General features: G+C 37.0%; 1 protein-coding gene and 1 long non-coding RNA gene across 2 annotated transcripts in view; one reads left to right on the top strand and one right to left on the bottom strand.

Moving 5' to 3' along the window:
• Positions 1 to 16,580, bottom strand: part of LOC143902602 (uncharacterized) — a 123,748-nt gene extending 107,168 nt beyond the window's left edge. The window contains exons 1-2 of the long non-coding RNA XR_013258433.1: positions 16,439 to 16,580; positions 16,122 to 16,172 (exon numbers count right to left, since the gene is read on the bottom strand). This is a non-coding gene — a long non-coding RNA (uncharacterized LOC143902602). The remainder of the gene's footprint in view (positions 1 to 16,121; positions 16,173 to 16,438) is intronic.
• A 2,371-nt stretch (positions 16,581 to 18,951) lies between these two features.
• Positions 18,952 to 27,874, top strand: part of Ance-3 (angiotensin-converting enzyme Ance-3) — a 50,203-nt gene continuing 41,280 nt past the window's right edge. Inside the window, exons 1-9 of the mRNA XM_077415766.1 lie at positions 18,952 to 19,375; positions 21,572 to 21,898; positions 23,712 to 23,870; positions 23,982 to 24,078; positions 24,891 to 25,034; positions 25,335 to 25,526; positions 25,671 to 25,768; positions 25,918 to 26,087; positions 26,276 to 26,400. Coding sequence (XP_077271892.1) covers positions 19,349 to 19,375; positions 21,572 to 21,898; positions 23,712 to 23,870; positions 23,982 to 24,078; positions 24,891 to 25,034; positions 25,335 to 25,526; positions 25,671 to 25,768; positions 25,918 to 26,087; positions 26,276 to 26,400 — 1,339 coding nt within the window. The 5' untranslated portion in view covers positions 18,952 to 19,348. The remainder of the gene's footprint in view (positions 19,376 to 21,571; positions 21,899 to 23,711; positions 23,871 to 23,981; positions 24,079 to 24,890; positions 25,035 to 25,334; positions 25,527 to 25,670; positions 25,769 to 25,917; positions 26,088 to 26,275; positions 26,401 to 27,874) is intronic.

A 27,874-nucleotide genomic window follows, 5' to 3' on the forward strand; every position in this document is an offset into this window, starting at 1 on the left:
TATTGCAGTGAAACTGCACTCGAAACAGAATCATTTTGAATATGTCACGAAAATTATTTTGAATGTTATTTGAAAGAAAACCATTTTTAAAAGTCTTAGAACTCTTGAAAAAATATATTTAAAAATTTTTTAATATATTTTAAGGCTTAAAAAAATTTTCAATGTCTTAAAAATATATTTTTCTTTACATTATTATTTTAATTAATTCTTCATTTTATATGTAGATAAAAATTTTATTTTAAATATATGTTTTATATGTTTTACATATTCGCTTTTAAAAAAAGATCTTCTCTCAAGATGTTCAAGATTTTCAAGAATTTTCAATTTTGAAGCAACTCAGGTCTTTATGTACCTAATTGAATTATTTGGAAACTTTGAAAAGAAGAATTCAAACACCCGTGCTTGCATATGCGTAAGAAAAACATAGAGAAGAAGGAAGGGAATCGCTCAGTGATATGTTGTGAAATAAAAACGAAGGAGGAAATAAGAATGCAAATTATGATTAATCTCAGTTGAGTCACACTACTTTTTTTCGCGACAAAGAACTTTTCTCTCGCCGCTCGATCATAGAGACGGCAAATTATCCGGCGCAATCTTCTATGGTAAAATATTGCATGCGAATACTTAATGTATGTTCCAGACATAACGTCTCAATGCCTATCGCATCATGCTCTCGATCGGAATCCGGATCTCTGTTCCGTGAGTGCGGCATTATGACGTCATCAACTGGTGTTGCAGAACGTTGTCTTGGCATGCAAATATCTCGAATTGCCGAACGCCCTTTCTTTAAAGCAATTGATTATTAAAGGCGCGTCTTTAACGTCAAAATTCCAAAATCATTATCTCCATCAGAACCTGATATTCTTTTAGTCATGCGCCATTAATTTCCCCACTAAATTACGTTTGTTAAAATTATGAAAACTTCCACAGATACTATATAAATATATCTCTATTATATAGAAAAAAATTATAAAGAAATAAAAGTCTTATTTAGATCAAGATTAATTTGGTTATTAAGTTTAAATTATTCGCCGGATCCGAGAAACAGCCGGGATGCGACAGTCGCGCTTGTATGATTGCTTGTTAACATTTATAGCGTCGATCGATCGCATAATCATTATTGTAATACTGTATTTAATTCCCGTATAATTGACCGCTTACGAAGATACTGTAATATACTATTCTCTGAAGATGCCTCGTAACGTCCGACACAAAAAAAATGTCCGTCGCACATATGACATCCGCGCGTACAATAATTGCGATAATAGGCTGCACACGTGGCCGCGAATGTGTTATTAGAAAGGAAAAATTAACCTTATCTTTTTACGTAACTTTGCGAATGTCTTGCCTTGAGAAAAGGCATTTTTGTACATTAACGTACTCCTGATAACAATAACGACAGCGTTATCGCGATACACACGAGTAGTCTTGTATTATTTTGAAAAGGGGGGATTCTAGCTGATATCCGCGTCTCTTGAGAGATATCTTTATTTCTTGAAGCCATTCGACAAAAAACGCGAATCTTAAAGCAAGTTAGCGAGAGCGCGATCGTGCTGTAATAATTCCGCTGATCGAGCGACGAACGAAACAACGTATACCATACGCGAGACAGCTTACGATTTACTTTTCCGGGCAATCAACGCCAACATAGACTTGAGGATTTAATTACCGTCGTTACAAACGCTAACTATATCTGACCCATTTATCATAGTCGCGCTGCGGCAATCGTTCCAGACTGGCAAGTTCGCGCAATCCGTTGCCTCGCGTTAGAGAAAGCGCCCGCCATGCAGCATCTACGTGGTTCCCGTCGCGTGACCAGCCGCCGTGATTTCTTGACCTTCGTTAAAAATGGAATTCCTCACCTTAACCTGCTAATTAGCGTGCCTCCAATTAGCCGTGACATCACGCGCAAGGAGAGAACGGCGGCAAAATGTCTTCCGATATCCGGCTAGTATCCGGCCTGCAGCATTACGGTCTGAGGGAAGGTTCGGACCTTGCTGCGACTGGCTCACAACGGTGACCTCAGTCGCCTAAATTCGGTTTAATTAACGAGGTCACTCGCCCGAGAGATATTTCGCTCTCAAGCGTGTCGGCACGCGCTTCTTGCCGCGCCGCGTTTCCTTCTCTTTCTCCTCGCCTGCAAACGCGACTGCGGCATCCCTGGTACTTCGAGGGGAGATTTACGGCGTCAATCCATCGCGCCGATTAATTCGCTCGCGAACTTAAAATTTATCTGTGTCTGCCGCTTACACCCGCGGTTCCCCACATTCGTTTATCAAGGTTCGCAAAGATAGGGCTAATGCAATCCAAAATATCGATCTAGATACGCAATAATTCTTTTATTGTAGCGGGTGCGATTCCGCAATTGCTCGTAATAAGAGGATTATTGCGTATGTATACTGACAATCTAGCTCGCAATATATTCTTATTTTTGCGGACATTTATTGTAATCAACAGCTGTTCTCTTAAGTCTTAAGCTATATTGTTTATGATAATATTTCGCAATTATATGCGAAAAAAAATGACAACGAGACGCTCCATTATACAAACAATAATGTGTTTTATTAGCATTTGTAATTAGAATGTTGCGGCGAACAGCAGAAAGATCGTCTTACGTTATATAATTAAAAAATGTTTGTAGAAAAGAAGAAAAAGACTTATTTTTGAAATGTGGCAAACGAATTATTAAAGATAACGGTTATTTACTCTGTCTTGAAACTGACCTTGGGTACATTTTCGAATTCGCGATTTCGATCTGCTTTCTGACGGTCGACCAAGCGAATTAAGTCGGGCCGAAGGGAAAATCCCGATTAAATCGATCGAGGACGTGCCAATTACCGTGAACGAAGCATTGTCGTAAAATTGTATAATCAATTACGGGAACGGTAATGATACTTATGAAAGTATAACAAGGCCATTAGTCATTAAACGGAATACAGTTGGAAAAAGCGATAAAAGAAAAGCAAAATCTGATGTTTATGCAGGATGCTATACGTCTGTGGAGGATGCTACGGCATTGAACGGCTCATTAATTTGTTTAACATCTGACGAGGCTGACAAACAAAGCTGTCCCGTGGAAGCTGCGATTAGCATTCATGGCTTCGGTGCTTGAAATAGTTTTCAGGGTAATGGGCAATGATTTTTTTTATCGCTAATCCTTTTACAGTCGCGAATGTATGAATAACCTGACGCATCTGATGCAACGTGAACGAATGCAGAAAATCAGAGATATCATCTACACGATCTTACTTGTAGATTGATCGAACACGCTCAACTCCGTTTTATGATACAATACACGGAAGCAGAAACTGTCGTCATCAGCAGTTTAATATTGTTGAAAAAAAAAGGTTAATTGGTGGTAATTATCATGAGAATTATCTTCTGCGTTATTGCATTCGTTATTGTTATTACTAAAGTAATTTATACACTTGCATCGTTTTTACCATATCATTTATCCCGTACGTTAAAATTTTTTACATACATTGCTTTAATAATCAAAACGTGATTTAAATTTCTGTTAAATTATCGTAGTTAACTCTGAGAAATAAAATATAAATACCTATCTACGCGTTGTTAAAAATTGATTTAAGTTACAACGATAGATGTATAAGTATAAGTAAAATGTTATTTTTTTAACTTTATTGTTTTCATTATTATATTTATGACTAATTTAATCATACTTTCATTGATTTTTAAATTAAGAGTACAAGACTACTCTATATTCATCAAAAAATATATATCCTTGTTATCAAGACCAACGATAAACATCTAACTATGTCCTTTTTCCGATATTTTTACGCAGTATAACTATGTCAAGCTTCATATCACTCACTATCAGCGTGTTATCGCTATGAATAACGTACACAATTATTAATGTTAATTGCAGAAATGCAAACTTCGGGTAATCGAGGATGACTCAAAGCGATAACTCAAACCAATGACTCGAAAGGTTTCCAAGCGATAGATAAGCGCGCCATTTATGAAAATTGTCCTTATATAAGGATACGAGCAGAAGATCCGTGCGAAGAGCAAGCCTAATGGGTTTCTGCATCGAAGATATCGACTTGACCTCATGAAAGGTACATTCGTACCGCTAATTACCTGCTTTTAATACGTATAGCACCGTCTTATGAACAACAAACTGGTAATTCACTGGACGCGTCACGCGTGTTGGACGTCCGTGAACTAATTTCGTTTTCGTTCGAACGGAAACCTAAAGAATGCCTATTTCCGGTGACGGTGACGGTGATAAAAATATAAAAATTATCCATGGTTATCGCCTAATTTCTAAAAGTAAAGCGATCGTAAAGGACGGTGGTCATCCTTGGAATGTAAGGTTGTTTATGAAAGTCCGCTTGCCAAAACTAAACTTTTATATAGTGTATAAAAGACCAAATAATTGCGAAAAAAATCAAAATGTTATTTTAATTGCAATGTGTATCGCGCTGAAATAATACCGGTTCTGCGATAAAAATCAGTTTCCAGTTCGGTAATTCTTTATAAGTATATAATTTTACACAAAGATAGTTTTACAATAAAAATATTATATACATATCACAAATTCGCAATTACATTATTTGGGGTTGTTAAATTTCATTAAATTATGATTAATTACGGAGTATAGCCATATCCTAAGAGATCAAACAGTATTTCTAGATTTCTTCTTTTCATTATTGGTTTCGGCTAGCGGGTGAACGTTCCCATAAATCACTCTACGACGATTCCGGCGTATCAAGGACGTGCTGCGAGAAGTGCGTGTCCGGTTTACGGTCGATCGCATTTCAATCGTCTAAGTATCGTCTTGAGGTCTCGAGATTCATTTACCAACAATAAGAACCGAAACAAGATAGATTCTCTCGAATACAATCCAGATATTCTTAAATTAATTAAATTTAAAGTTCCCAATAAAAACGTAATAATTGCAGAAATTGTTATATTTTATTGTATTCCTAAATTACTTCATGTTATTAATCATAAATATTTAAGCAATATTATTTTCATTGTGCTTTTAATTTAGATATCAGTTAATACACTGAAATTGTATAATCGTTATTTATGAATTTTACAAAGAAAACTATGCTTCTGAAACAAGGTCGTTATTCCTGTCAATCAAATCCAATTTCCGCTTATCCGTACGGAGCATGAGGCGAGAAAACGTCTCGAGTTCCGGTAAAGATCACGCGAAACTTATTGAAAAACGATTCTACAGACACGTGCCGCTTACGATCAGAGATCAATATCTCGGCATTAGAAGAATTAATCACGATCATTCAAGTTGATCGAACAAGTGTCAGTCTGCAGCTCGAAGATAGAAAGGAGGAAGTATCATGCAGATACAAATTATTCACGTACGTTGCAATTACACTTGGAATTATTTTGATTAACATTGCAGATTTTATGCCTCTCTTAATACTTGGTGTTATATATGTCACATTCAACACGTAAGACCTTTAGAAATATTAAACAAGGGCGAGTCGCGTTGGAGACTTAATTAATCTCAGAAGAAATGACTTGTGGAGGACAAAAAAATTGGAAATGCAATATTTTTATTCCAATCGCGAGAAGAAAAAACGCGGCAGGGCTAACAATGGCTCGATCAAAGGTCCAGCATTTCCCATCAGTCTTGCTCGTGTTTACACAACCTTTTGTAATATCCGATTGTTAGAGAATTGCTGCGACCGATCTGGAATCAAATCGAACGATACCTGCAGCAAAAAACACGTAAACGAGGGACAGTGTGTCGTAACTACAACCAGACAGGCAAAATTAGGCCAGTTCTCGTGTGCGTTAAGCTCTCTTATTTTCTGCTATTTTCTACGTTAAATACGGGTCTAAGCGGGTGTTACTATGATACCGATTAACTGCAATAAACGCGGTTCAAGAAAACAACTGTAATAATGCGTATCAATTGTAAATATCTTGCTCCCATGTTGCATAATACGATGTTTCCACATCTCTCCGATTTCCTTTAAATCATACTTAATCACTAATGATAAACAAATCAATGCTATCTCGTTAAAATGTGTATAAAAAAATATATATAATTGAATTAAAATTGAAACTTAATTTCTTTAAGTTGAATATTTCTTACTAAAAAATCAAGGACTTCTAATTTAAGTCAAATAATTTTGTGTGCTTAAGATTGATTTGTATAATGATCTTAAAATTTGAATAACTTAAGTAGTCATTTTAATTTAATTAATATATAATTAATTAATTTTATTGTATTATTGACTGTGATAAATAAAATGAGATCCACAAAAACAATAATCTGTAGTTGTTTTCAAACATAATATTACAACAAAACTGAAATTTTTTAAAATAATTTTTATATTAACTATAAAAATAATAACTGACAAATGTTAAGGCAACATTAAATAATATAGGGAATATTAAATTATGAAACAAGGATGAGAGAAACAAAAAGGAAAGGTAATACTCAAAGAAAAATAATAAACCGAGTATATCGTTTTAAGATTTAATTTTTACCTAAATGCGTCAGCAATTTGTTTCTAACGCTATTTTTTAGCTCGTCTTATCGTGTGTGCAAAATTTATAAACAACTCATAAATCTCTTCTGGAAAAGCAGTTCAGGTGACGTTACGCTCGAACAGAGACGTTCACTATATCAATTAATAGATTCTTAACATTCCGTTACGTAATATAACTGACACGTCTGTCAAATTTGTGATATTTATGCGTGCATAACGCGTATCGAGCAAGCCAAAAAAGCAATCTCGAGTTATTTTATTAAAAAATTGCAGATTGAAATACTATCGTGATTTCAGTGAATTTTGATAATTCCAAGAAATCTAGAAATAATTTTTAGTATATTCTTATAACTTTTACAAAGATATTCAATATGCACAACACATATATGTATGTGCATTTTTTGTCTATAATAGTTATACAACGCAAAAGCAAATTTAAGTACGCGTTAAACTGACTAAAATTCCGTTCTTTCATGCCTTTCATATACCGTACGCACGTATTTCGATTGAAATAGTTCGATTGAGTAAGTCGATTCGTGCCAAACGCGATCCGCTGAAATTTGCGTAACAGCAAAATTCCTTCAGATCGCTAACGATTTAACTGAACGATTGCGGCAACGGTATATTTTGATGGCGTATGTCGCATATTAAACGTTAATAATTATAGCTGCTATTGAATCGCATGCGACAGAGTTTATTTCAATGCGAATAAAATAAGAAATCAGGACTTCTACATCGAGCAGGAACTGAACTTACCAGGAGATGCGAAAAACTGAGAAATGAAAATAATCTTCTGTTCAGAGATAAAGTAGAATTCTCGTCTAGTTACAATGTTACCCTTTTACGTGCTGTTACCTTTTATACAATAAATATCTTTTATTTTTAAGCCAAAGCGATTTAGTAAAACAAATTTTAATTCTGTAATTTTAGCAACATTTCGAAAAAATGTTTTCTTCCTATCTCAGTTTAATAAAAAATAATTGCATAATTTGTATAATATATATCTCGTAACTTCTGTTACTATCGTTTGATGGTTATTCCTTACCATCATACGGTAGAGTGTAAAGAGCTATCAGTATAGTGCTGCTATCAGCCTTTTCCTATCTTACACCTTACAGGTTTCTTCGTCGATGGCGACACTTTGACATTCATTGCAGCCAGTAATTTAATTATTATTTATATTTGCTATAGTTACATATTTTAATAAATTTTTTATTTTATATCCAAGAAATCTTTTTTATGATAATTTATTATTTCTATTGAAAATAATCTTTAAAAATTCAACCATTTTACAATTTAATTGACAAAATCAGGAAAAACCTTGTTATAATTTAAAAAAAGCATATTAACATTGGGATGAACGTAATTAAAATACAATGTCCAAAGAAAGTGTTGATTAATAATGATTTATAAAATGTATTTTTCCCTAAAAGATATATTTATTTCCTCTATTCATGCATTATTGGAGTATATCTGAAGATGACGAGATGTCGATTAGTAACAATCTTTCACTACGTCATTTATCTCTAGGAAATAATCCCTCATTTACCTGCAGCATCATCACGCACCGGGCAATTATTATAATACGACGTTTTCAATGACTCACAAAATCGCGACAGTTTCTACCATCCGGGAACGAATTTACCTCGCGGTAATCATCACCGCCACTTCCGGTGTTTCATATCGAGATGACGCGCCCGAAAGTCATTACTGAATTCTCTGAGGCGTAAATTTTTACAGGCATATTTATTGAATAGGGACTACTGCAGAACCTTCTCTCAGTACAAAAGAACATTATCTCTTTTAATAACATTTTCATGAAATTTAATGCATTACAGAAATGCCATTTTTCTACGTTTCTTCCATTTTTTTTTAAATAAAATAAATGATAAAAGCCTTCTGTTAATAAAATACTTTTTTAAGATCGGACATTACATCGCAATTGACAATGCAATGAGCGCTGTGGAATGTCTCGCGGTTTCTTGCAGAATCGCGACAAACTGAAGAAAATCTCGATAACATGCGTCGCTTATTTCCATCGATTTACGTAATTAAATGTACGAATAATTAATTGTCGATCTCAGTAACGATAGTGATATATTAAGATAGTATAATCTGTGTGCATAATAATGCATTTTGTGCCATCGCATTCATCGAGCACCTTCCTGCCTTTCAGAGATAAAATTAATTGTCTCCTAGTAGAATTTTGCGATCTCACGACGTCATTTTACATACAAAAGAATTAGCCGCGTTTTAAAAGAAAGAAAGCGTAAACTCGGTCAATGTCGCGCAAAAAATTTTATTCCCCCGGGAATGCTTTACTCATTCTAATAATAAATGGTATCATGATTTTGTTATTAATTCAAATAAACTTAAATATTAAATATTACGTAATTAATTAATTATTTCGTTAAATTCAAAAGCAAATATCTCTAATATCAACGGGAATTAATTCTTCGTCGTTACAAATAAATTTTGGCTATTCGTCGCACTTTGCATTGACTGACATTGAAGTTAATCTTTCTCGCCATAATTAATGGTAATTTGACCAGTAGACATATCATACAATTCTGTGACTTATATTGATCTTGACCTCTATAAGGTAGCCGCCTATTTATAGTATAGTTTACTTAATAGTCAGAATTACCCATTTGAGCTAATCAGATTGCATTTCTATATATATATGTATAAAAAATTTATTTGTTTATTATTCAGATATAGAAGTGTTATTTAACTATATATCTGTCTCTTTTATATTTTTATAATTTAATCCAATATCTCATCTTAATCTATATTTTAATCTACTTCACACCAATCTTTGTTATTGGCAAATAATGATTTGACACTTTGTCTCAGCCAATTATTGTCTGTTACCTTGAATTTATACAAGAATATTCTACACGAAGAAAACTGTTTAGAACATTAACTCTTTAAAAAGCCGATCAATGTTCACTATACCGAGTATAACATTAATGTATACACATATTTCTACGAACGTTAAAGCGAAAAAATTATTTATAAATTCCTTTTGCGCGACACATACTTCAGGGAAGAATTCTTGAAAAACATATATTTGTGGAATAAATATCACGCGCTACTGTGCTACACTGACAAAGTTACTTGCTGCATTGCTAAAGATTAAATTAATGTAGGAAAACGTACGTGCCCCGACATTTATGCCAGAGACAGTACTGTGTATTGCGACCCGTTAAAACTAACGTCAAACGAAAGAATTTATGAGAAGTACTGCATTAAAATTCACGAAGAAGATCGCAATAAAGAACGTGCTCTTGCAAACTGCTCTATGCAAATTTCAATGATCCCGATGTTGCGCCATCGTTGTGTCTCTCGTTAAATGAAATTTTTATTTTAATTTTTTTTTACCTTTTCTGCGTGGTTCGCCGCATCGAGTCACACGACACACATATCGCGGTACGTGTGTGGAAAAAAGAAGGTTGGCTCTTGCTCAATCGACGTGATTCAGAGAGTACGCAGGGTCGTGAGTACCGGGCGACAAGCAACACAATCTCCGTTAATGACTACGTTAATACTGCGAGGAAACCGTCTTAATCGCGGACTAAACAGCGGCACGCGAAAAGTTTCGCGATTGGAAAGCGCAATTCACCGAATTACAATGAAAAAAAAACACACTCAATGTAAGAAGTGACAGAAAATACTGTATAGCTTTTAGCAATCGCCGTTTCTACGCCATTTGCGGACGGTGAGATTTCTAATTACGAACAATCTTCTTTCGATTAAAAAAAAAAGAGTATGCTTTTTAATCCACGTTTAACGTCATGTGTCTTGTAATTACACGGCATATACAGACCGCCCCTGATACCGCTCGCACGCGAAATCAAGAAACGCAACGCGAATAAACACAAAACCGAGAGACTCGCGGATCCGTCGCAATGTTCGGCAAGGGATATCATGCTTCCCTTCATTTGCATTTTAAATGGAACGATATAAAAATGGCACGCAAAATTGCTCCTTTTACGTGTCTTACTTCAACGACTGCAGTTAAGCGCGCGAACACTTTGTCGGCAGACGTTTAGCGTAACGCAGTGTGCGTTCGCGATTATCCGCGCCTCGTTTCGCCGATTTATTTAACGTAAGGCACTTTATGTAATACGCTATCTGCATTACGTATTTCCGCTTTATTTACTTCTCGGTTACAGATTACCTTGAAGACCGATACCGGCAATTCAGGCCAGTTTCTTGCTTGTTACTCGCGATTGAGTTCATGAAATCAATTTTACCGCATCACGGAGATCGTGATTTGTTTCTCCGCTTGGCTTGCTCGTTAAGCCCAGCTTGTTAAGTTAGGAGTTAGACGATCCATCTTTTCATCAGAAATCAGGATAAAATTCTGGTTACTAACTTTATGTGCCGTGCAATAAAAAAAAACATTTAAAAATCAGAGAACATATATACCTACATAATTAATTTTAATTTATTTTTATAATTATAAACCAAATTTTCTATCATAAAATCTGACGCAAATTATAAATTGTTTAAGCCTCGCAGTTTTCTTTATCTTTTTGCATTTTCCTTCAGCGAGATACGCGATCTTTCAAATTCTGTAAGGAATTTCTGATGTGTAAAGGATTTCATCGGCCGTTCGAATAATTTTTACATCCGCGCGCACCTTGTCGTGTTCTGCTTTGCATAATTCTTAACGGCGTAATACCGGTTACTCATCTCGACTTTCCCACGTTTTCTCGACTCTGTGTGTCGAGAGATAAATAATTATCGGCACTCATTACGATCGCATTGTTATCGCGTGATAATACACGCATAGAAAATTCATAGTTCAGAAATATACACGCCTTATTAATTCCAAGGCTTCGAAGAAGGAAGTGCCAGAAAAGTCTACATCGCGAAATAACGATGAAAAGTTTTTCTTATCTTTAATTCTTATCTCTGTTTTTATCTAGTTAAATTATTATATTTCTTAACTAGACAATACTGTGAATGTTTTATTGTAAACTAAATTTTACAGTGCATTTTTTCCATTAATCGAGGTAATACATTTTTATAAGTCTGATTCTTAAACCACGAAACGTGTCACAAAATTTAAATAAACATATATGTAACAAATTTGCAAAAAATATAAAAACTGTAATATATTTTAAAACCACGTTTTTTAACAACATCAACTCTTTAAAATTTAACTTTTCATAATTTATAACAACTTTGTATAATTTTCTTACGCGTATATTTTATTATTAATTCCCGAATATCTTTCTAAATCTGAATGTAGATCGAACAAATAACAGATTTGAACGACGTTAAATTAGAAATGGTACGAGAACTCTCAGAATGAGTATACCTATAAGTGACGTCAAATAGTGACAATGAAATAGAAAAGATCGCACGTATTTACGGAACCGTCAAAGACGTTACCCGACGTTATCCGAGGAAAGGAAATCAGAGAATTGGCTATAACTGTATATATGAATAACAATGATCGAAAATACCGGCGACGACGTTCAATGCATTTCCGGCAATTTCATGAATTCCTTGCGACTTGTGCCACTTTAGAGTAACATTGGAGTACGGCGAATTGCGCAAGTATCAACGTAGCGTCATCTCGCTTTTTCTGTTCGCCCGAAAGTATTCTTCTGCGACGCGAATAAAGTCGATTAAGGTGTACCCGAAAGCGACGAAAAGAATCGCGAGAAACACGTGGTTGCACCGTATAAACATATGGTGAGCACATTCGTGCGCGTACTTGAAACTAAAATTGCGGTCGGTACGTGAGACCGGTGCACGCATTATCTGCCAATGAGATTAGCATTGTCCAAGTCTAGGCACGCAGGGAACTGGTATACGCTTCTAAGTGAGATACCTGTACGAGCATAACGCCAATGGCATTGGGGTCGTAACTCGTAACGTAACAGAGTATATATACGTCGACTTAAATTTATTAAACAAAACTTGTGTTTCCACGCTGATCCGCACTATACGGAAACAAAAGAGAAAACCGCGATCATTATTTATTATATTTAAATTTATTTAATTTAAATTTGATTAAATAGTATTTATTACTTATCATAGTTATTTATCGTCATTTGTTACATTTAAATAATATATTTAAATGTATTATTTAAAAAACTTGATAACCAAAATTAATTTACAATTTTTTTTAAATATAGATATTAAATAGAACTCTCTCTAAAATTTGTAATTTATCGCTTTTAAATCAAATACTTCTCTTTAAACTCAAGAAAAGATATTCCTAAAAAGAAATTTATTTTAAAAAATCTCAAAATTGTTTATTAGCGCAACTGGCATTATGAACTATTATATCTGCAATTTTAAACACAATATAGCTGATCAGATGATAACTGTAAATGATAGATCAACTATAGAGATGCAAATCTCTTTTTTTCCTATAGCTCGTAGTTCAACGCGAAGCAAGAATAACGTGAATTACAGGCATTCGATGAAGTAAAACTTAAAACCGTCTAGAAATAAATTATATGAGACCATATTTTCCTATATTATACAATATCCACGAGGTAAGAGCGGATTATGTAAACGAGTATATCGCGCTATGTACATGCGAGCAGCATCGTACGGCACGGAATATGCACTTATGCACGTAAGAACTTCGCCATAACGGCACCAAGGTCTCGTAAACTGGCCTAGACCATTCGCAGTTGCGTACATTCCAGATCGGCGTGAGACTCTATCCTCTCAGCCCCGCTTGGGCGCGGTTGTTCATGCTCTTTTATACTTGCGAGCTGCCGTCGTATTAATCACAATCGTTACGGATAACCCTGCGCGGTCGTCGTCAGGGCTGTCAAAGAGAGCGCCGATCATGAAAGCCAAGTGGAACATGTAGTTCAAGATCAGCTGCCGCGCGAACGCGGCTGGCGAAAAATGTTCGTGTATATACGCGGACCGATTCATATCTCTGCGTCAACTTTACGGGTTGTAAACGCTCGCACGTTACACGTGTACTATCCGCAATTTACATGATTTTCTTTTTTTTATCTATCCTCTTTTTTATTAGCTGTGACGCGTGCAGCATCCGGAACGGTAACGTCTCACCCTAGCATTGAGATAGATTCCTTATTCGAGATAAGTCGAGTTTATTGATTTGCTAGGCGTTTTTCTATGTCATAGCTTATTCTCCAGGTTTCAAACAATATATAGTGTCTAAGAGAAAGAGAGATCGATTGAAATCGAGAAACTACACCGTGTCGTCCCATCTCGATGAGACCAAGCATAATTACGCGGATAGACCCGTAAGCTGTGAGTCATCTCATAATGTTGGAAATTGCACGGGAGTCGGGTTTTAAGTCAATGCTTCGCGGAACCTGTTCATCGATGTTTCATACGTACACACCCTTCGGCGACTCATCAATCGTGCGCGCGCATAGACAAATCGCACTCGCGAATAAATTTTTGCCACTTCTACGTCTGTTCGGTACAGGTGCTATATTTGCTCACGCGTCAGAGAATATAACCGCCGTGTAACACGCGTGTAAAAACGCCTTCAACAGCGTATTTAGAAATTAGAGTCGAAGATCCTTGTACACAATAAATGTCGAAATTGCAATTACCGTCAAGTTATAAGCGATAAAAGTTGGCGAATAGTATCGCGTAGAGAGAATTTGTACGCTTAAGTTTATAATTGTGATAATTAAGCCGAAGCCGAAGCAGGCGAGCGAGCGCGAACAAACATGACTAAACAACTTGTTTCAATGAACGGCGACAACGGTCGCAATTATCAAGCTTGTTCATGCATTCCATGCGACAGACTGCAGTCTGTCGTTCCTACGCGTGTATCGATCTATCGTTTATTCATTAATCTTAATAATTCAAGTGAAAAATTAATTATTTTTTATCCAGATGATTTTGGTTTCTTAATTGCTACGTATAATGTAAGCTCAAGACATTTTCAATTACTTTGAATATATATAACAGAAATCTCAAATATTATTCTAAAGAGCAAGATTTTTTTCAAAGTCGCGAATATTTCGAAAAAAGATTGTTGAAGATCTTAAATGTTTCAAAGACACATTATTTTTTTTTTTTTGTAACAGAACGCTTGGCAGAATAAAATATTTCCGCCCCAGCTCGGACATAATCTCTCTTATATAAAAATCAATCGTTTTCACTCACGCTCTTTACAGTTGCTTTTAATATTTACCTGGATCTCTCCTGCGTCGTCGTCCTTCGTCCCATATGTCACTTACGAGATACTCACTCGCAAGATTGATTGAATAGTCGAAAAACGATGGTATTGCACGTGCAGTATTTTGCACGATACCGTTAATCACACGAGGCATATGCGCACTTCGTTATTAAGATAGAAAAACAACGTGACGAAGATGCAATCGTTTAAAGCTGTTATCCGCTCGAGACCCGCGGCATCTCGCAAATTAACGTGATAAATAAACCATGAATGGGCAAAGAGTTTTAACGTGTCGCCGATATATGTACAAACTTCGAATTTGCGCGCTACGCGATTGACAGATATTTAAATATAAAATTATAACTCTACCTGCTAATTAAATGCGTCGCGAGACGGCGTCGATCCGCGCATTTGTGACGTCCGGGCGTCCCGTTAACGAACGTCATTGATGAAAAATTTGAAACGTGGTTTCAAAACGATACGATTTAAGTTATGAAGTTTACGCTAATTCTCAAATCACGCTAATTAAAGTGAAAATGTGCAATATCGAAATTCCGCGAAATATTGATAAACTACAGTTTTCATGTGCCACACACAGTTTTTAGTTATTTAAATCACTGATATGGTCAATACTCGTATTCCGCGCTTTCAATTCGAAACTATAGTAAGCAAATTCTACGTACAAAAGTGAAAAAGAAAAGATTTGAAGTGCGGTGCGTGATTCATTCAAAAAGATAACGATTACGTGAATAGCGCAATGAAGCAATTAAGTAATTTATGAGACTCCAAGATACATCGGGCGAGATATCTACTTCGAGAGACAGCCGTCGCGTCGCCTCGAGAAACTTACGAATCGTTAGGTTTAAGAATTGATTAATCGCACGGATTGATTAATTATGAGACGCGATCACGTTTGGGGCGCCTCGTGGTATTTTTTCCGATCAAAGACTAACGCGATATCTACCGAACGTTGCCTACTGCCCGAGTCTGACTTCACGAATGCATATACCAGCATTGTGAATACATACAATGCATGTGCCAGAATAATAAAAAGTCGACGGAGGATTAAAAATTATACAAATATTTTCTAGGCTCTATTCATTTCCGAGCCTAGTCATTTCAAGGCAATCGATTATAGCATTATAGTTCATTTGTAGTATATATTTTTATATTCTTAATATTTAATGTTTTAATTTTTTCTGTAATAATTGTAGGAATAAATAAATTCCTACAATATTATTACGGAAAAAAATAGAAATAAATATTCAAATATTTCATGAGATTAATACGGAACACTTTACCGTTACATTAATTATCATTTTAATAATAAAGAATTTTGATGTAACGTCCAATATTTAATCGTTAGAAAAAGATTCCACGATTCTTTTATAATATCTCATTTCTACGTACATTCTATTTACATTTGTAATATAGTTTTGATAAATCCATTGCCTTGACATTGAAATAAAAAAATCACTCACCGCGACCGATGCGCAACAGCGGAGTTGTAAGTCGTAAAACCCTGCGTCGATCTGTAACAGAAGAATATTTTTACATTAAAGCAGTAGCTAAGATAATCAATACTTTAAGTAAATAATTATCGCGCCCGTTAAAAAATGTCATTTGAACATATCTGATTTTAAAATGCTATAGTGCGCGAAACGATCGCGACCGAAGCGAGCGGTTGCATATTTCCGCGTTAACTCGTGCTGGGGTAATTGATCCCCGAAAAACCGTAAGTAATATTACGACCGCGCGAATAAGAGAGAGACGCGACGTAATATATATCTCTTCTCACATTCTCACATCTGCCGGAGATCGAACTCCGATCGAAATTGCACCGGAGTAAACCATAAACGATATTGATACGAATAACGATTCGAGTATATAATGAGCGAATCACGTCGCGCTTGAGAAAGAAATCCGTCACGGGACAGCAAAATAACGAACGAATAATAATTGCTCACCTCACGGTTGCTCCGCCGTCGCCCGATGCCTCCCAGGCCCCCTCCTCCTCTCCTCGCTCCTTCTCCGTTGTCGCATCTCCGTCGGCGCGCTCACTCGCGACGTTCGCTCACTCACTCACGCGAAAATATCGTCACTTATGATCGCGCGACACTTTGCACGGCACTTCCGGTATTAATCTCGCGACGCGGCGCGTACTTAATTACACGGCGACGGAAGAATTACGGCGGAAAAGCTACGAACGAAACTGTACGATCCGCTCGACGCCCGTCGTCACCCATAATGCCCCGCACTCCCCGCAGGTAGGCGCTGAGATAGCGGACAGAATTTCGTAAATCGCGCGGCCAACTTCACTCGCCACCGGAGCAACCGTCGCGATGACGCTGATGCACTTGCCGCTTATGAGGCGATTTTCGTTGACAATTTCTATCCTCCACGATCGCCAGATATCGAAACACAATTAAATATGAAGTTAAACGCGTACGACCGGTATACGACGTTAATAGAGACTGCGATTGCTAATGATTAAATACGTCGCGGCGTCACTCGACTTAAGAATTCGCTCGTATCCTTTACCCGTATGTTCGTGTTCCGAAAACGACGCAACTTCATGCAGAAGCCGCGCGACGCGACGCGATCGAGTTAACGGTTGAGAAAAGCGAGACCTAATTACGGCCCGAAAGAACGTAACCGGAAATTCACTATTAACGAATGCGATATACCTCGGCATCCGTATCAGTTCCGCTGTATTCGATATATACATATCACATACATAGCATATATCACAGTTTTTCGTAATCTCAACCACCGCGCCGGCACATACGTTACTCCGCGCCCGGCGCCGCGACCGCAACCTCTGCGACCTGCGATCCGAGAGTCGAGAGCAATGACGTCACACAGTGCTGGGTCGCGGTGCCGCGCAGTACTTGAATAGTGGGGGTAGGCGACTAGCGCGGCGCTCGTTCGACGCGCGTAGTTATTTTTCCCACTCCGTCGCCACCGCTCAGGTTGCCGCGAGCGCGCGAGCCGTTGACGTCGCGCGACTCACGCGCCGCGGCCCTACCTTAGCATAACTTTTCTCGGGATACAACGCTGAGTAAAATGCCCGATCTACAATTACAATAGCTGCAGTGCTGCAGTAAAGCCCGGTCTACATAGGCCGCAGTTCGCAAAACGCAAGACACACGCACAGTCTACATGTCAATCTAACAAAGAGGTTAGGTTGTTACGTATTTATTTCGTGGCAATTTCGATTCGGTATATTGACGCGATTACAATCACAGAAATATTAAACAGATTATAGATTGAATAATTTACAAATCAATAGCTAATTAATTAGTAACGGTAGAAATGATAAAGCATTTCATATATATTAATTAATGATATTTCAAGTGTTATTTTATGTTAAAGAACAATCGAATAACATCTTCATTTCTATTATCTAAAAATGCATCTACGCGATTTCTCCCATCAACTGTAACTTAAATGAACCTCGTAGATGCGAGTCTTCGATAATAAGTCGTAGTGAAATTTCCGCTTACTCATCATTAAGTACTGTGGTGAATTAATTTCTCAAATTTCTAACGTGTCATTTATCTAAACCGTATCTTTTATCGTCAAGAATAACTCTATCATTTTTATTCTCAGCGATTTCTACGCCTTGCTTCTCTAGTATATTTTTCTGTGCGTTAGTCGTTTCTAAAACAAATCTTAATGTTTACAGAGTTGCAAGGAGCAAACGTGCGCTTCGATAGACAATGGGCCGCGTTGAAAGGAGTCGGCAAATGACTCTTGTCAACGTGAGAGCTTCAAGTTGTCGCAATCGACGGCCGGTTGGCCCTCGACCCCCATCGTTCTGCCTCTCATCACTACTTGACGCTCCTACGTTTCTATTCACCCTTCCTTCATTTCGTATCAATTTAATTGCCGCGCTTTTCACGAAACTTCTCGTCGCCTTCTCTCCTGTGACACCGAAGGAATTTTTAAACGGTATGTAAAAACATCAGAGTTTTTATTAGAATTTTTACGAGCTTTCTTAACTCTGTTTTATATATGCATAAAATTTTAACTTTATTCCTTATCGGATAAATAAAAAGAAGCAATAAGAGCCAGGAGCGGTAATTGGTGCGCAATGATTTATATTCTCAGTCAATCTTTATCATGTTATCTCTATATCATCAATATTTTATGTATTGATCGAGAAGGCGCGCACCAGTTACCGTGCCCGGCTCTTATCGTCTCTTTATTTATCTGATTTATTTAAGAGTTTTTATACGCTTTATATATATAATTCATTCTTTATCCTATAAAAAAAACTTTGTCCCTCAGATGTGACAAAATAAAGTTGTTCGTCTTCTTCTCTTCGTCCTCGGCTACTTCCACCTACTCCCACGACAATCCATCTAAGCAACAGCGACATCGACGAACCAACGACACGAATGAGGTGTGCGCGAATCCCCCCACCTTTTTCGCTACGGATGACCTCCTCGTGGTCGCGTTCGACCAGCTTCGTAGGGATAAATGTACACTTGACGTCGTCCACGAGGCTTTTAGCGTCGGCAGAACGAGACCGTCGCTCGTGTTAGTCGTGCTCGATCGGTGGAACGGAATTTCGTACGACGACGACGACGGAGAAGTTGTTGCGTGAACCAGCAATTGATCGATGGACGATCGTAAGTGATCATTATCGAGGATTGAAACGAATTTTACTTTCGTGGAGTTCGCCTTCGGTGGAACCGACGGGATGTTGAACCGCATCAATGGCAACTTCGTAAGTCATCGTCGATACCGGGGTGACTGTCTTCTACGGTGATTTTAACGCTAGAAGGACGAAGATCTTTCGTTGTTGTTTTAATAAATGCTGAATTAATAAATATCGTGATCTTTATACCTCAGAAAATCGCGTAATTCTAATTGGTGAAAAATCGCAAAAAATGAGGACTTTGATGAAAATTAAGTGACCTACGATTGAGATAAGAGAAGACTCTGTAATCAGCGAAATAATGAGTGTGCTCCTTCTAGTGTTAATAATCGTGAATGTTTATCCAGATGAAATTTGTTTTTTTTTTTTTCCACGTGTTGAAATTATCTCTTAAGTAGATTTTACATATTACGTTTATACCCTGTTTTTCGTACTCGAATTAATATGGCGGTTATGGTTTATAATATTTTGAATAAGAACGATCGTTAAAAAATATAATAGATGCAAGGTTTCTCGGCATTCATGAATCATCTCCATTCGTTAGATCATATAATGCATGATACTTAAAGCATATACCACAATTACATGTAACGATGACCTCGTTTGTACGCTCATTGAGTATGCTCGGATTATTTTTCATAGATCTTCGTGACGTTACAATATCGGTAATAATCTATTAAAATAATCTATTGCCGATTTATAAAGAATATTTTACTAAAACGCGTCTATTTTAGCATCAGAAATACAAAGAAGCAATTACTTTAGTCAGAATACCGTGAAATACTAAACCGCGATAGCACGTTGAAGAAATAAGAATGAAAGATATGTATTCTTTAATAAGCGCAATTGTGACGAATCAAGGTCATCGCATCTCGATCAACCGCAGGTGACCTACTACTGTGCATAAGCAGATATGTACCTTTCATGCTGAGAGGAAGTACGTAACGCGAAGACGTAACACGTGGCCGTGAGACCAACAAATGAATTGCGCATAAATGCTCAGCTCATAATGTCATGGCGTGATTTAGAGAAACAATGAAATTTCTATATTAACTTGTAAAAGAGCGAGAGGTCCCATAATAATTTGCGTGCGGTAATTTCTACCACTGTAGTCCTACTTGCACGAAGCAAGGCCCCATCGCTTTGCGAATCGACTGTAATTGTTATTTCGCGAGAGAAAGCTAAGCTCATTATCTCGTACACGTTGCTATATGTCTTACTTGATGCAATCTTAAAATACTTTCGATGGCTTAATCGATAATATTTTTTGTCTGTCTTTATTTTTTGATACCGGTACCGTCGTTTTTGATACCGTCGTAAGGAAAGTGCGGAAAGAGTTATCCATTATACCGAAAAGTCATTATTTGGGTCATTGGTTTTTTTGGCATTTACGCCGCTTTATCTTCTTATCGACATGTCGGAGCACCGCCTACCCTAAACAAGACTCATTCACTCAGAAATTTTTACCCTCTATTCATATGTCATGTATACGAAGTAAACAGAAGTAGAAAATGCGACAAGATAAATTATTTGTGACTTGTCCACATAATTTTGAATGACAAACCGAAGGTTAAAGACGAGGAAAACGAGGTAAATTTACATATATTTGTGTGGACGATATAAATCAATAAGCACACACGTGTAGCCGAGTTCATCAACCCTATCGACACGTGTACTCCATTTACCAAAATATCAGAAATACATAGAGTATGCCAAACATTCGACGATATGTAAATTAAAATAAAATGATAAATAAAAATATTAATTAATATAAAATTGGAAGTAAACTCGAGGTAAAGTAAATGTAAAATTTACAGAAGTTTCAATTAAATCGAATGCTATTTTAAGAAAAAAAAATTTTATCCGCCGGAGAAAGCAACGGGAGATTATTTTTGTTATTATTTCTTAGGGTGTTGCTACATAGAAAAAAAAGTAAAATTAAGAGGCTCTCAGTCCCAAGTCCACCCTTTAGTGAGCAAGTCAATCATGATAATCAGAACTGCTTTCTCTAAAGTAGTCATCAAGTCAGGGAAATCTGATATGGCATACTGAAGAAGAAGAAAATATTTTATGCTTTGTAATGAATTAAATCTAATACTTTCTAGTAAGAAATTAATAGGGAATTATATATATATATATAATTTAAAGTCATCGTTTTTAATGTAGATAGATTGCTTTTGTGTATGAATGTGTATGTGTATGTTATGTGTCTGAAAATAGAGTCGAGGGACATAAAACTATTTATAATGAATGTGTATGATTCAGGTAAGACGGACAGCGTTCGTACTTTGCCTATTATCAGCAGTTTCTGGTCAATTGGACCTGCCACCGTACAGGGACGATGCTGGCCGACAAATACCATCGTACAGGGACGATGCTGGCCGACAAACACCATCGTACAGGGACGATGCTGGTCGAGAACTACCATCGTACAGGGATGAAGATCCTGGACGACAACTACCACCAAATGAATTAAATTACCAGAATATTTTGGCTAGATTAGATTTCCTCGGCGCAGAGAGATGTAGCGCTAATGTGGTAGCTCAGTGGGCATACGAAACCAACGTCAACGAATACACGCAACTACAAGCGGTAAGATCAATAAAGTATCATTGAATCTATAAAGAAGATCGTCCTTCTTCCAATTTTGCTAAATCAGAATTTTGTCACGATACTTCATCACGCTAAACAGTTTCAAAACTTTCCCGTTAACCAGGCTGACGAATTTCGAAACTTTAAGACACGACCCGCATATGCGTGGGCTGTCCCTCTATTTGCAATTTAGGCTATCTTATGAAATACGATATTAAATTTTCATACGTGTCACAGTAAATCATTATCACGAGTATCATAAGATTTTAATTTTGTTCCTAATCTAGATGGTAATTTATCAGGAATATTTAATTAAAATTTAAAAACAATACTTTAACTTCAAATCTGCAGTAATTAGCTTTGTTACAATCAACATTAAAAATTAAAGCTTAGAAGTAAACCTATACAAGCGTATCTTTCAAGCATCATAATAAAAAACGCATATAGGTGTCTGCGGCAATTACTGTTGAAATAAAAAAAAATTAGATCAAGAGATTAAAGCAAATTACTATTAAGGAGCGTGTGGCGATGCAATTCTGAAGGCAAAAGTTGAGAAAGGCTGGATTTTCAACAAAGTGCAGTGACAACCGTGGAAAATGAGACGCGTATACAATCGTATATTTCTCATCCACCCTGTACGAAACGTCTTCGAGGGGACCTCGACCTCCTCTCGGTATTCTCCCGTGACTCTTCGTGGCGTCCTCACACATTGACTTGTCAATCGACCGGCGAACCGACGCTACTTGGCTGGCGTCGCGACTACGATTTTCCCTGGCACGAGACTTGCTCGCATTGTCCGCGAAAGGCTGAACGCCTCCGCGGGAAATCTTCCCAGGCGATGCCATTGTCGTGATAATCATCCTGAACGATTGTGCAATGCACGCCCGGCCGTCTCGTATCGCCGAGAAACGGGAGTTTTGTACTTTTCAATGCGAAACCAGCGAGGCTCGCGTCGCGTGACGTTAACAATAATTGAGGCGCCCGCCGTTTTCCTTTTCCGCGGAGAACGTCGATGGACGGCGAGCCACCGCCTTGCGGCTCATTATGGCACGGGAAGAATCAATGACTGGTCGTCGAGGTTGTTTATAAGCAAATTGATTTTTGTATTAGCAAATAATTATAAAGTAATTAATTATATATTTTTTTAAATCTATGAATTGTCTCGGTGTCTCGTAGCAATCAGATGACAAAGATTATGTTGCGCCGCATATTACGTGACATCTGCTTTGTTGATGCCTTTTACGCATGTCGCATACTGTCATTGTACGTGGAAATATATCACGTAACACATAACCAGAATTGGCACTTGTGTATTATGCGATACTATGCGGTTTTTCATATAATGATAAATGTACGATGTACGTAAATATTGTTATAAATTACAAATTGTCTGTAAAAGTAATACATTACATGATAATCGTATAATCAGACCTTAATAAATGTGTACGTTTTAAATAATACAAAGGTTCAAATGCAATTTTACTTTCTTAGTTACATTTCTTTGAATGCAGGTTACTGGTCAGGAAGAACATAGAGATATGACGGTTTTATCTCTAACGGTAAAACCGTCGTTCGCCGATTCGTGTTTTACTGCAACATTTCCTAATCAGTCGCCGAGAGATTAGTTTTCTTACATCATGTAATTAATACAATTGAAATTCAATAGAAAACAACACTAATTTTATCATTTGAAAATAAGAAAGATAAAAAATAGAATGATTTATCTATCTCTTTGTGAGTGTAATAAAAAAGCATTTTTTTTGTTTCGCATCATAAGAATTATTTTCAATATTTTTTTGCCTTATGCTTTCAGCTGGACGCCCAACGCTTATATGCGGACTTCCAGTACCAAGCTTGGCTTTTAATCTCCAGAATCGATGTAAATTCAATTCGAGATCCCATAATCAGGCGACGACTCCGTTATTTGTCCGCCGTGGGCCCTTCGGCACTGCCACCTGACCAACTGGACAGGGTAAACACTAGCTTTATTTATACAAGCAATTATAACACTTATATCGTTATTTTACTGACAATGTACGTGACAGTAAATATTGTTAGCAGTAATAAAATTATTTCTTTGCAGTACAATCGCCTAATCAACGACATGCTTGCGATTTACAACGCGGCGACCATATGCGCTTACAACGATCCGTTCCGGTGTGGGCTACGTTTATATCCAGGTAATACATTACGAATTACGCTGAATAACGATTGGATCGGCACGATGCCCCCGCGCCGGCATCGTTCACGGTTCGTCGCGGCGAAATTCCGCGGGGGAATTTACGTAAGTCTAAAATGCGCATGAAAGTGTGAAGAAAATAGGAAACGTCACGCGAGCGAGCGCAAGTCCCCCCTCCTTCTCTGGGGGTAAGGAGATTCCCTGTTTCTTTTCCGTTTAATTTATGAAAACCACTGTGCCGCGCTGTATGAGTCTCTAATTGTCTGTTATTCTTATGTTTAATGTAAATCCCCCGTGCACGCCCATTTAGACGCGAAACGAACACAACCTGAAGCATAAAACATGCACAAATAGAAAGCAAACATTTAATTAATTGACCAAAGACGCTACACGGTTGAACATAGTTTAATATGAGAATTTTTAATTACTCACTCGAATCTAGCGTGTGCCACGAAATGATAGTTGACTGCGCCTGAATTTAAGCAACTCAATGAAAACATTTACGGTCCATACCAATAATTTTGACAAATAAATATACTTGACAAACAACACCTACTATCGTTTTCTAATAATATTTCATTCAGTAGGCTACTAATATTATTATTAGATAAATTTTATTCCAAAATTCTCCAAAATGAGAAAAAGAGTGTTATTGTGCTACCGGTGTTTTAAAATAAATCTAAAATTTGTAAAAAATATGTACGTGATTAACGTAAAAGTTACTTACGAGATATTTGATAAAATATCTTTTACAAATGATACATGATGTATATTTAAAAAGTATAAATTTTAACACTATGTTTTTTATTATAGATATATCGCAAATCATGGCGAGAAGTCGGGACTGGGACGAACTGCAGTACGTCTGGACTGAGTGGAGAAGACGAAGCGGCAGGCCGATTAAAGATCTGTATCAACAACTCATTACGCTGACCAATGATGCTGCAAGAATGAATAGTACGTCTAATTTTAACTCTATACCGGAAGTATGACGCGTTAAATGAAATCTACAATGCTGACGAAGACGATCAGCATATAATTTGGCTTCATGCGAGATTGTAAAAAGATTATAAGTGTTGAATTTTGTTTTTTCGTCAGGAATTTTTTACACTTTTAATCTACAGCAAGTGACGAGATTATTACGTTCAGATTAATTAATACATAGAATATTACATGGAAACTATAAGCGTTAATTATGTCTTATTGATAGCTACTCTGGATTGAGGATTAATATTACACTATTATTTCTTTTTATAGACTTCACTGATGCTGCCGAATATTGGATGTTTCCCTACGAATCTCCTAATTTCCAACAGGACATTGACGAGGCTTGGGAAACTATACGCCCGCTTTACGAAGAATTGCACGCTTATATTCGCAAAAAGTTGAGAGATCTCTACGGACCTGAAAAAATTGGCGGACACGCACCTCTTCCGTCTCACGTCCTCGGTAAGAGCAACACGGCATGAAATATTTATTTCAGAATTTTGAATATTTTACACTATGCATATACCATTAGCAACGAACTATTAATTAATTACTTACGTGCGTCAGTTATCTGTAACTACATCGTTCTTTACTCAATGTTTATAGGTAACATATGGGGACAGTCTTGGACCAATCTTTTAGATGTTACTTTGCCGTATCCCGGGAAAACATACCCTGATGTCACGCAGGAAATGCGGGCTCAAGTAAGATCCCCCTTCACCTTTTTTATTTTATAATCAATGTTTTATAATCAATGTTTTATATCATATTATATTCTTATATAAAGGATATAATTAATATTGTTAATTATTATGTATAACTAATATTAATAGCCGTGTTTTATTATAATTAGGGTTACACACCCATCGACATGATTCGGGTAGCTGAGGAATTCTATCTGTCCTTGAACTTGAGCGCAATGCCGCCGGAATTTTGGGCCGGAAGCGTATTTGCCGATCCTGGTGACCGCCCATTAATCTGCCAGGCGTCCGCATGGGACTTTTGCAATCGCATAGATTACAGGTTGATACGTTTATCAATAACAGTCTATAATAATATGTACAGTAATCAATTAATACACTGTTACATTGAAATCAGTAATGGCGTTTTTTTTTCTTTTTGAAAATAAAACTTTTACGTGTTAATCTCATACCTTGAAGATTACGAACAAAGAATAAGAGTTGTTAATATGGTGTTATTTTTATGTTTAGAATCAAAATGTGTACAAAGGTGACGATGAAAGATTTAATAACTTTACATCACGAAATGGCACACATTCAGTATTTCTTGCGGTACAGCGGTCTACCTCGCGAATTTGGCGACGGTGCTAATCCAGGTATGAAAATATTCTATAATTATCGCATTAAATAGACATACAAATCTAACAAAATCGTAACATAATCAGACTGCACGCGATTATATTGTGTAAATTGAAGTTCAAGTTTACTATAGATAGATTTTAAAATAATTCAAATTTAAAAAATCCTATAGATACAATTAGTATAATTGTTACGAAACTCAGAAGATAAAAAAATCGAGCACAATAGAAATTAAAAATAAGACTGCAAAACAATTTTTTTGCAGCGGAATAGTTATCAAAATAAAATTACACAATATTTTACACAATCTCTATTTTTCGCAATATGTAAATGAATATAAAATAATAACATAAGTAATAACATAAAAAGATTAAGACAGTTTTAAAACGCTCGCGGGATGTCAACATTCGTTCTCAATGACACTGATATTTCGTATGATGCACGACACTACAATAATGAGCAATTGCATCACGCCGGGAAGAAAAACTTGACTAGGACAAAAGGATAGGAGACGGCCGGTGATAATGGCATGCGTGCCGGACAGACGACAACGCGCTTACGTAAGCGCGACGGGTCCGGCTCAGACCGACTTCCGGAAGGCACAGCCGACCTGTGTGCGTCTTACGGCTAATAGCGCGAAAGCGAGAGCGAGTACGACACGCTCGAAATGTACACTGCGCGCTACGGTACTCGCGAATAAACGAGTGGATGTTACTCGCGTACATTGGCGTCGACCGCACGTTAAAATATTTTTATTACAGTATAATCGCGCTTTCACCGTAGCAACGGCCGGCCGGCCGGGCTCGGTCGTTCGCCTCACACCGGAACACGGATTGTTTCGAATCAACGAGAACAGCCTCGCAACGACGGCCTTGCCGATCGTTCGATCGGTTTCGCAAAAAATCTGCGAGCGTAAAATCTATACCTTGATTCAGCCTCAGTCGCGTAGACGATTTATCACTCCTGTCGAGAGCGATTCAGAATTATTTCGTCGTTTACTTCGGCAACAAATTTCGTCTACATTCGCGAATAATTTTTATCGCAGATTTTCATCTGCATTCCATACTTTCGTGCATCTGGAATGCCTAATTAACGCGAATTCCGAGTTATAAAATCGCGCTACGACTAATTATGCGTTTGAGGCGTTAGGCGTGTTCGCGGTTTGCATGAGAAAACTTAGTTTAAAAAAGGAAAATAATCAGTATCATCTATCACGCTCGACTAATCGCCGCTAACCGTAATTACATCCTGGTTAGTGCTAAACACATGAAGCGAAAAAGTCACCGGGTTATCCGCGGAGAGCCTCGAGAAACTTTGCAATAATTGTAAACGGAACTCAACGACAAGCCATCTGTTTCATCTGACGTCGACTTTCACCGTTTGATTATCAAATAGCCAAACTCCTTCAAAACATCCGTGACGGAAAGCTCGAAATCTGACATCGAGTCGTGCCGAGGATTATTTTGTTCATAGCTTTCGAAATAGAATAAA

This window comes from Temnothorax americanus, unplaced genomic scaffold (genome assembly GCF_048541705.1).
Source record: "Temnothorax americanus isolate GAGA-0224 unplaced genomic scaffold, ASM4854170v1 Scaffold4, whole genome shotgun sequence".
Taxonomy (NCBI): domain Eukaryota; kingdom Metazoa; phylum Arthropoda; class Insecta; order Hymenoptera; family Formicidae; genus Temnothorax; species Temnothorax americanus.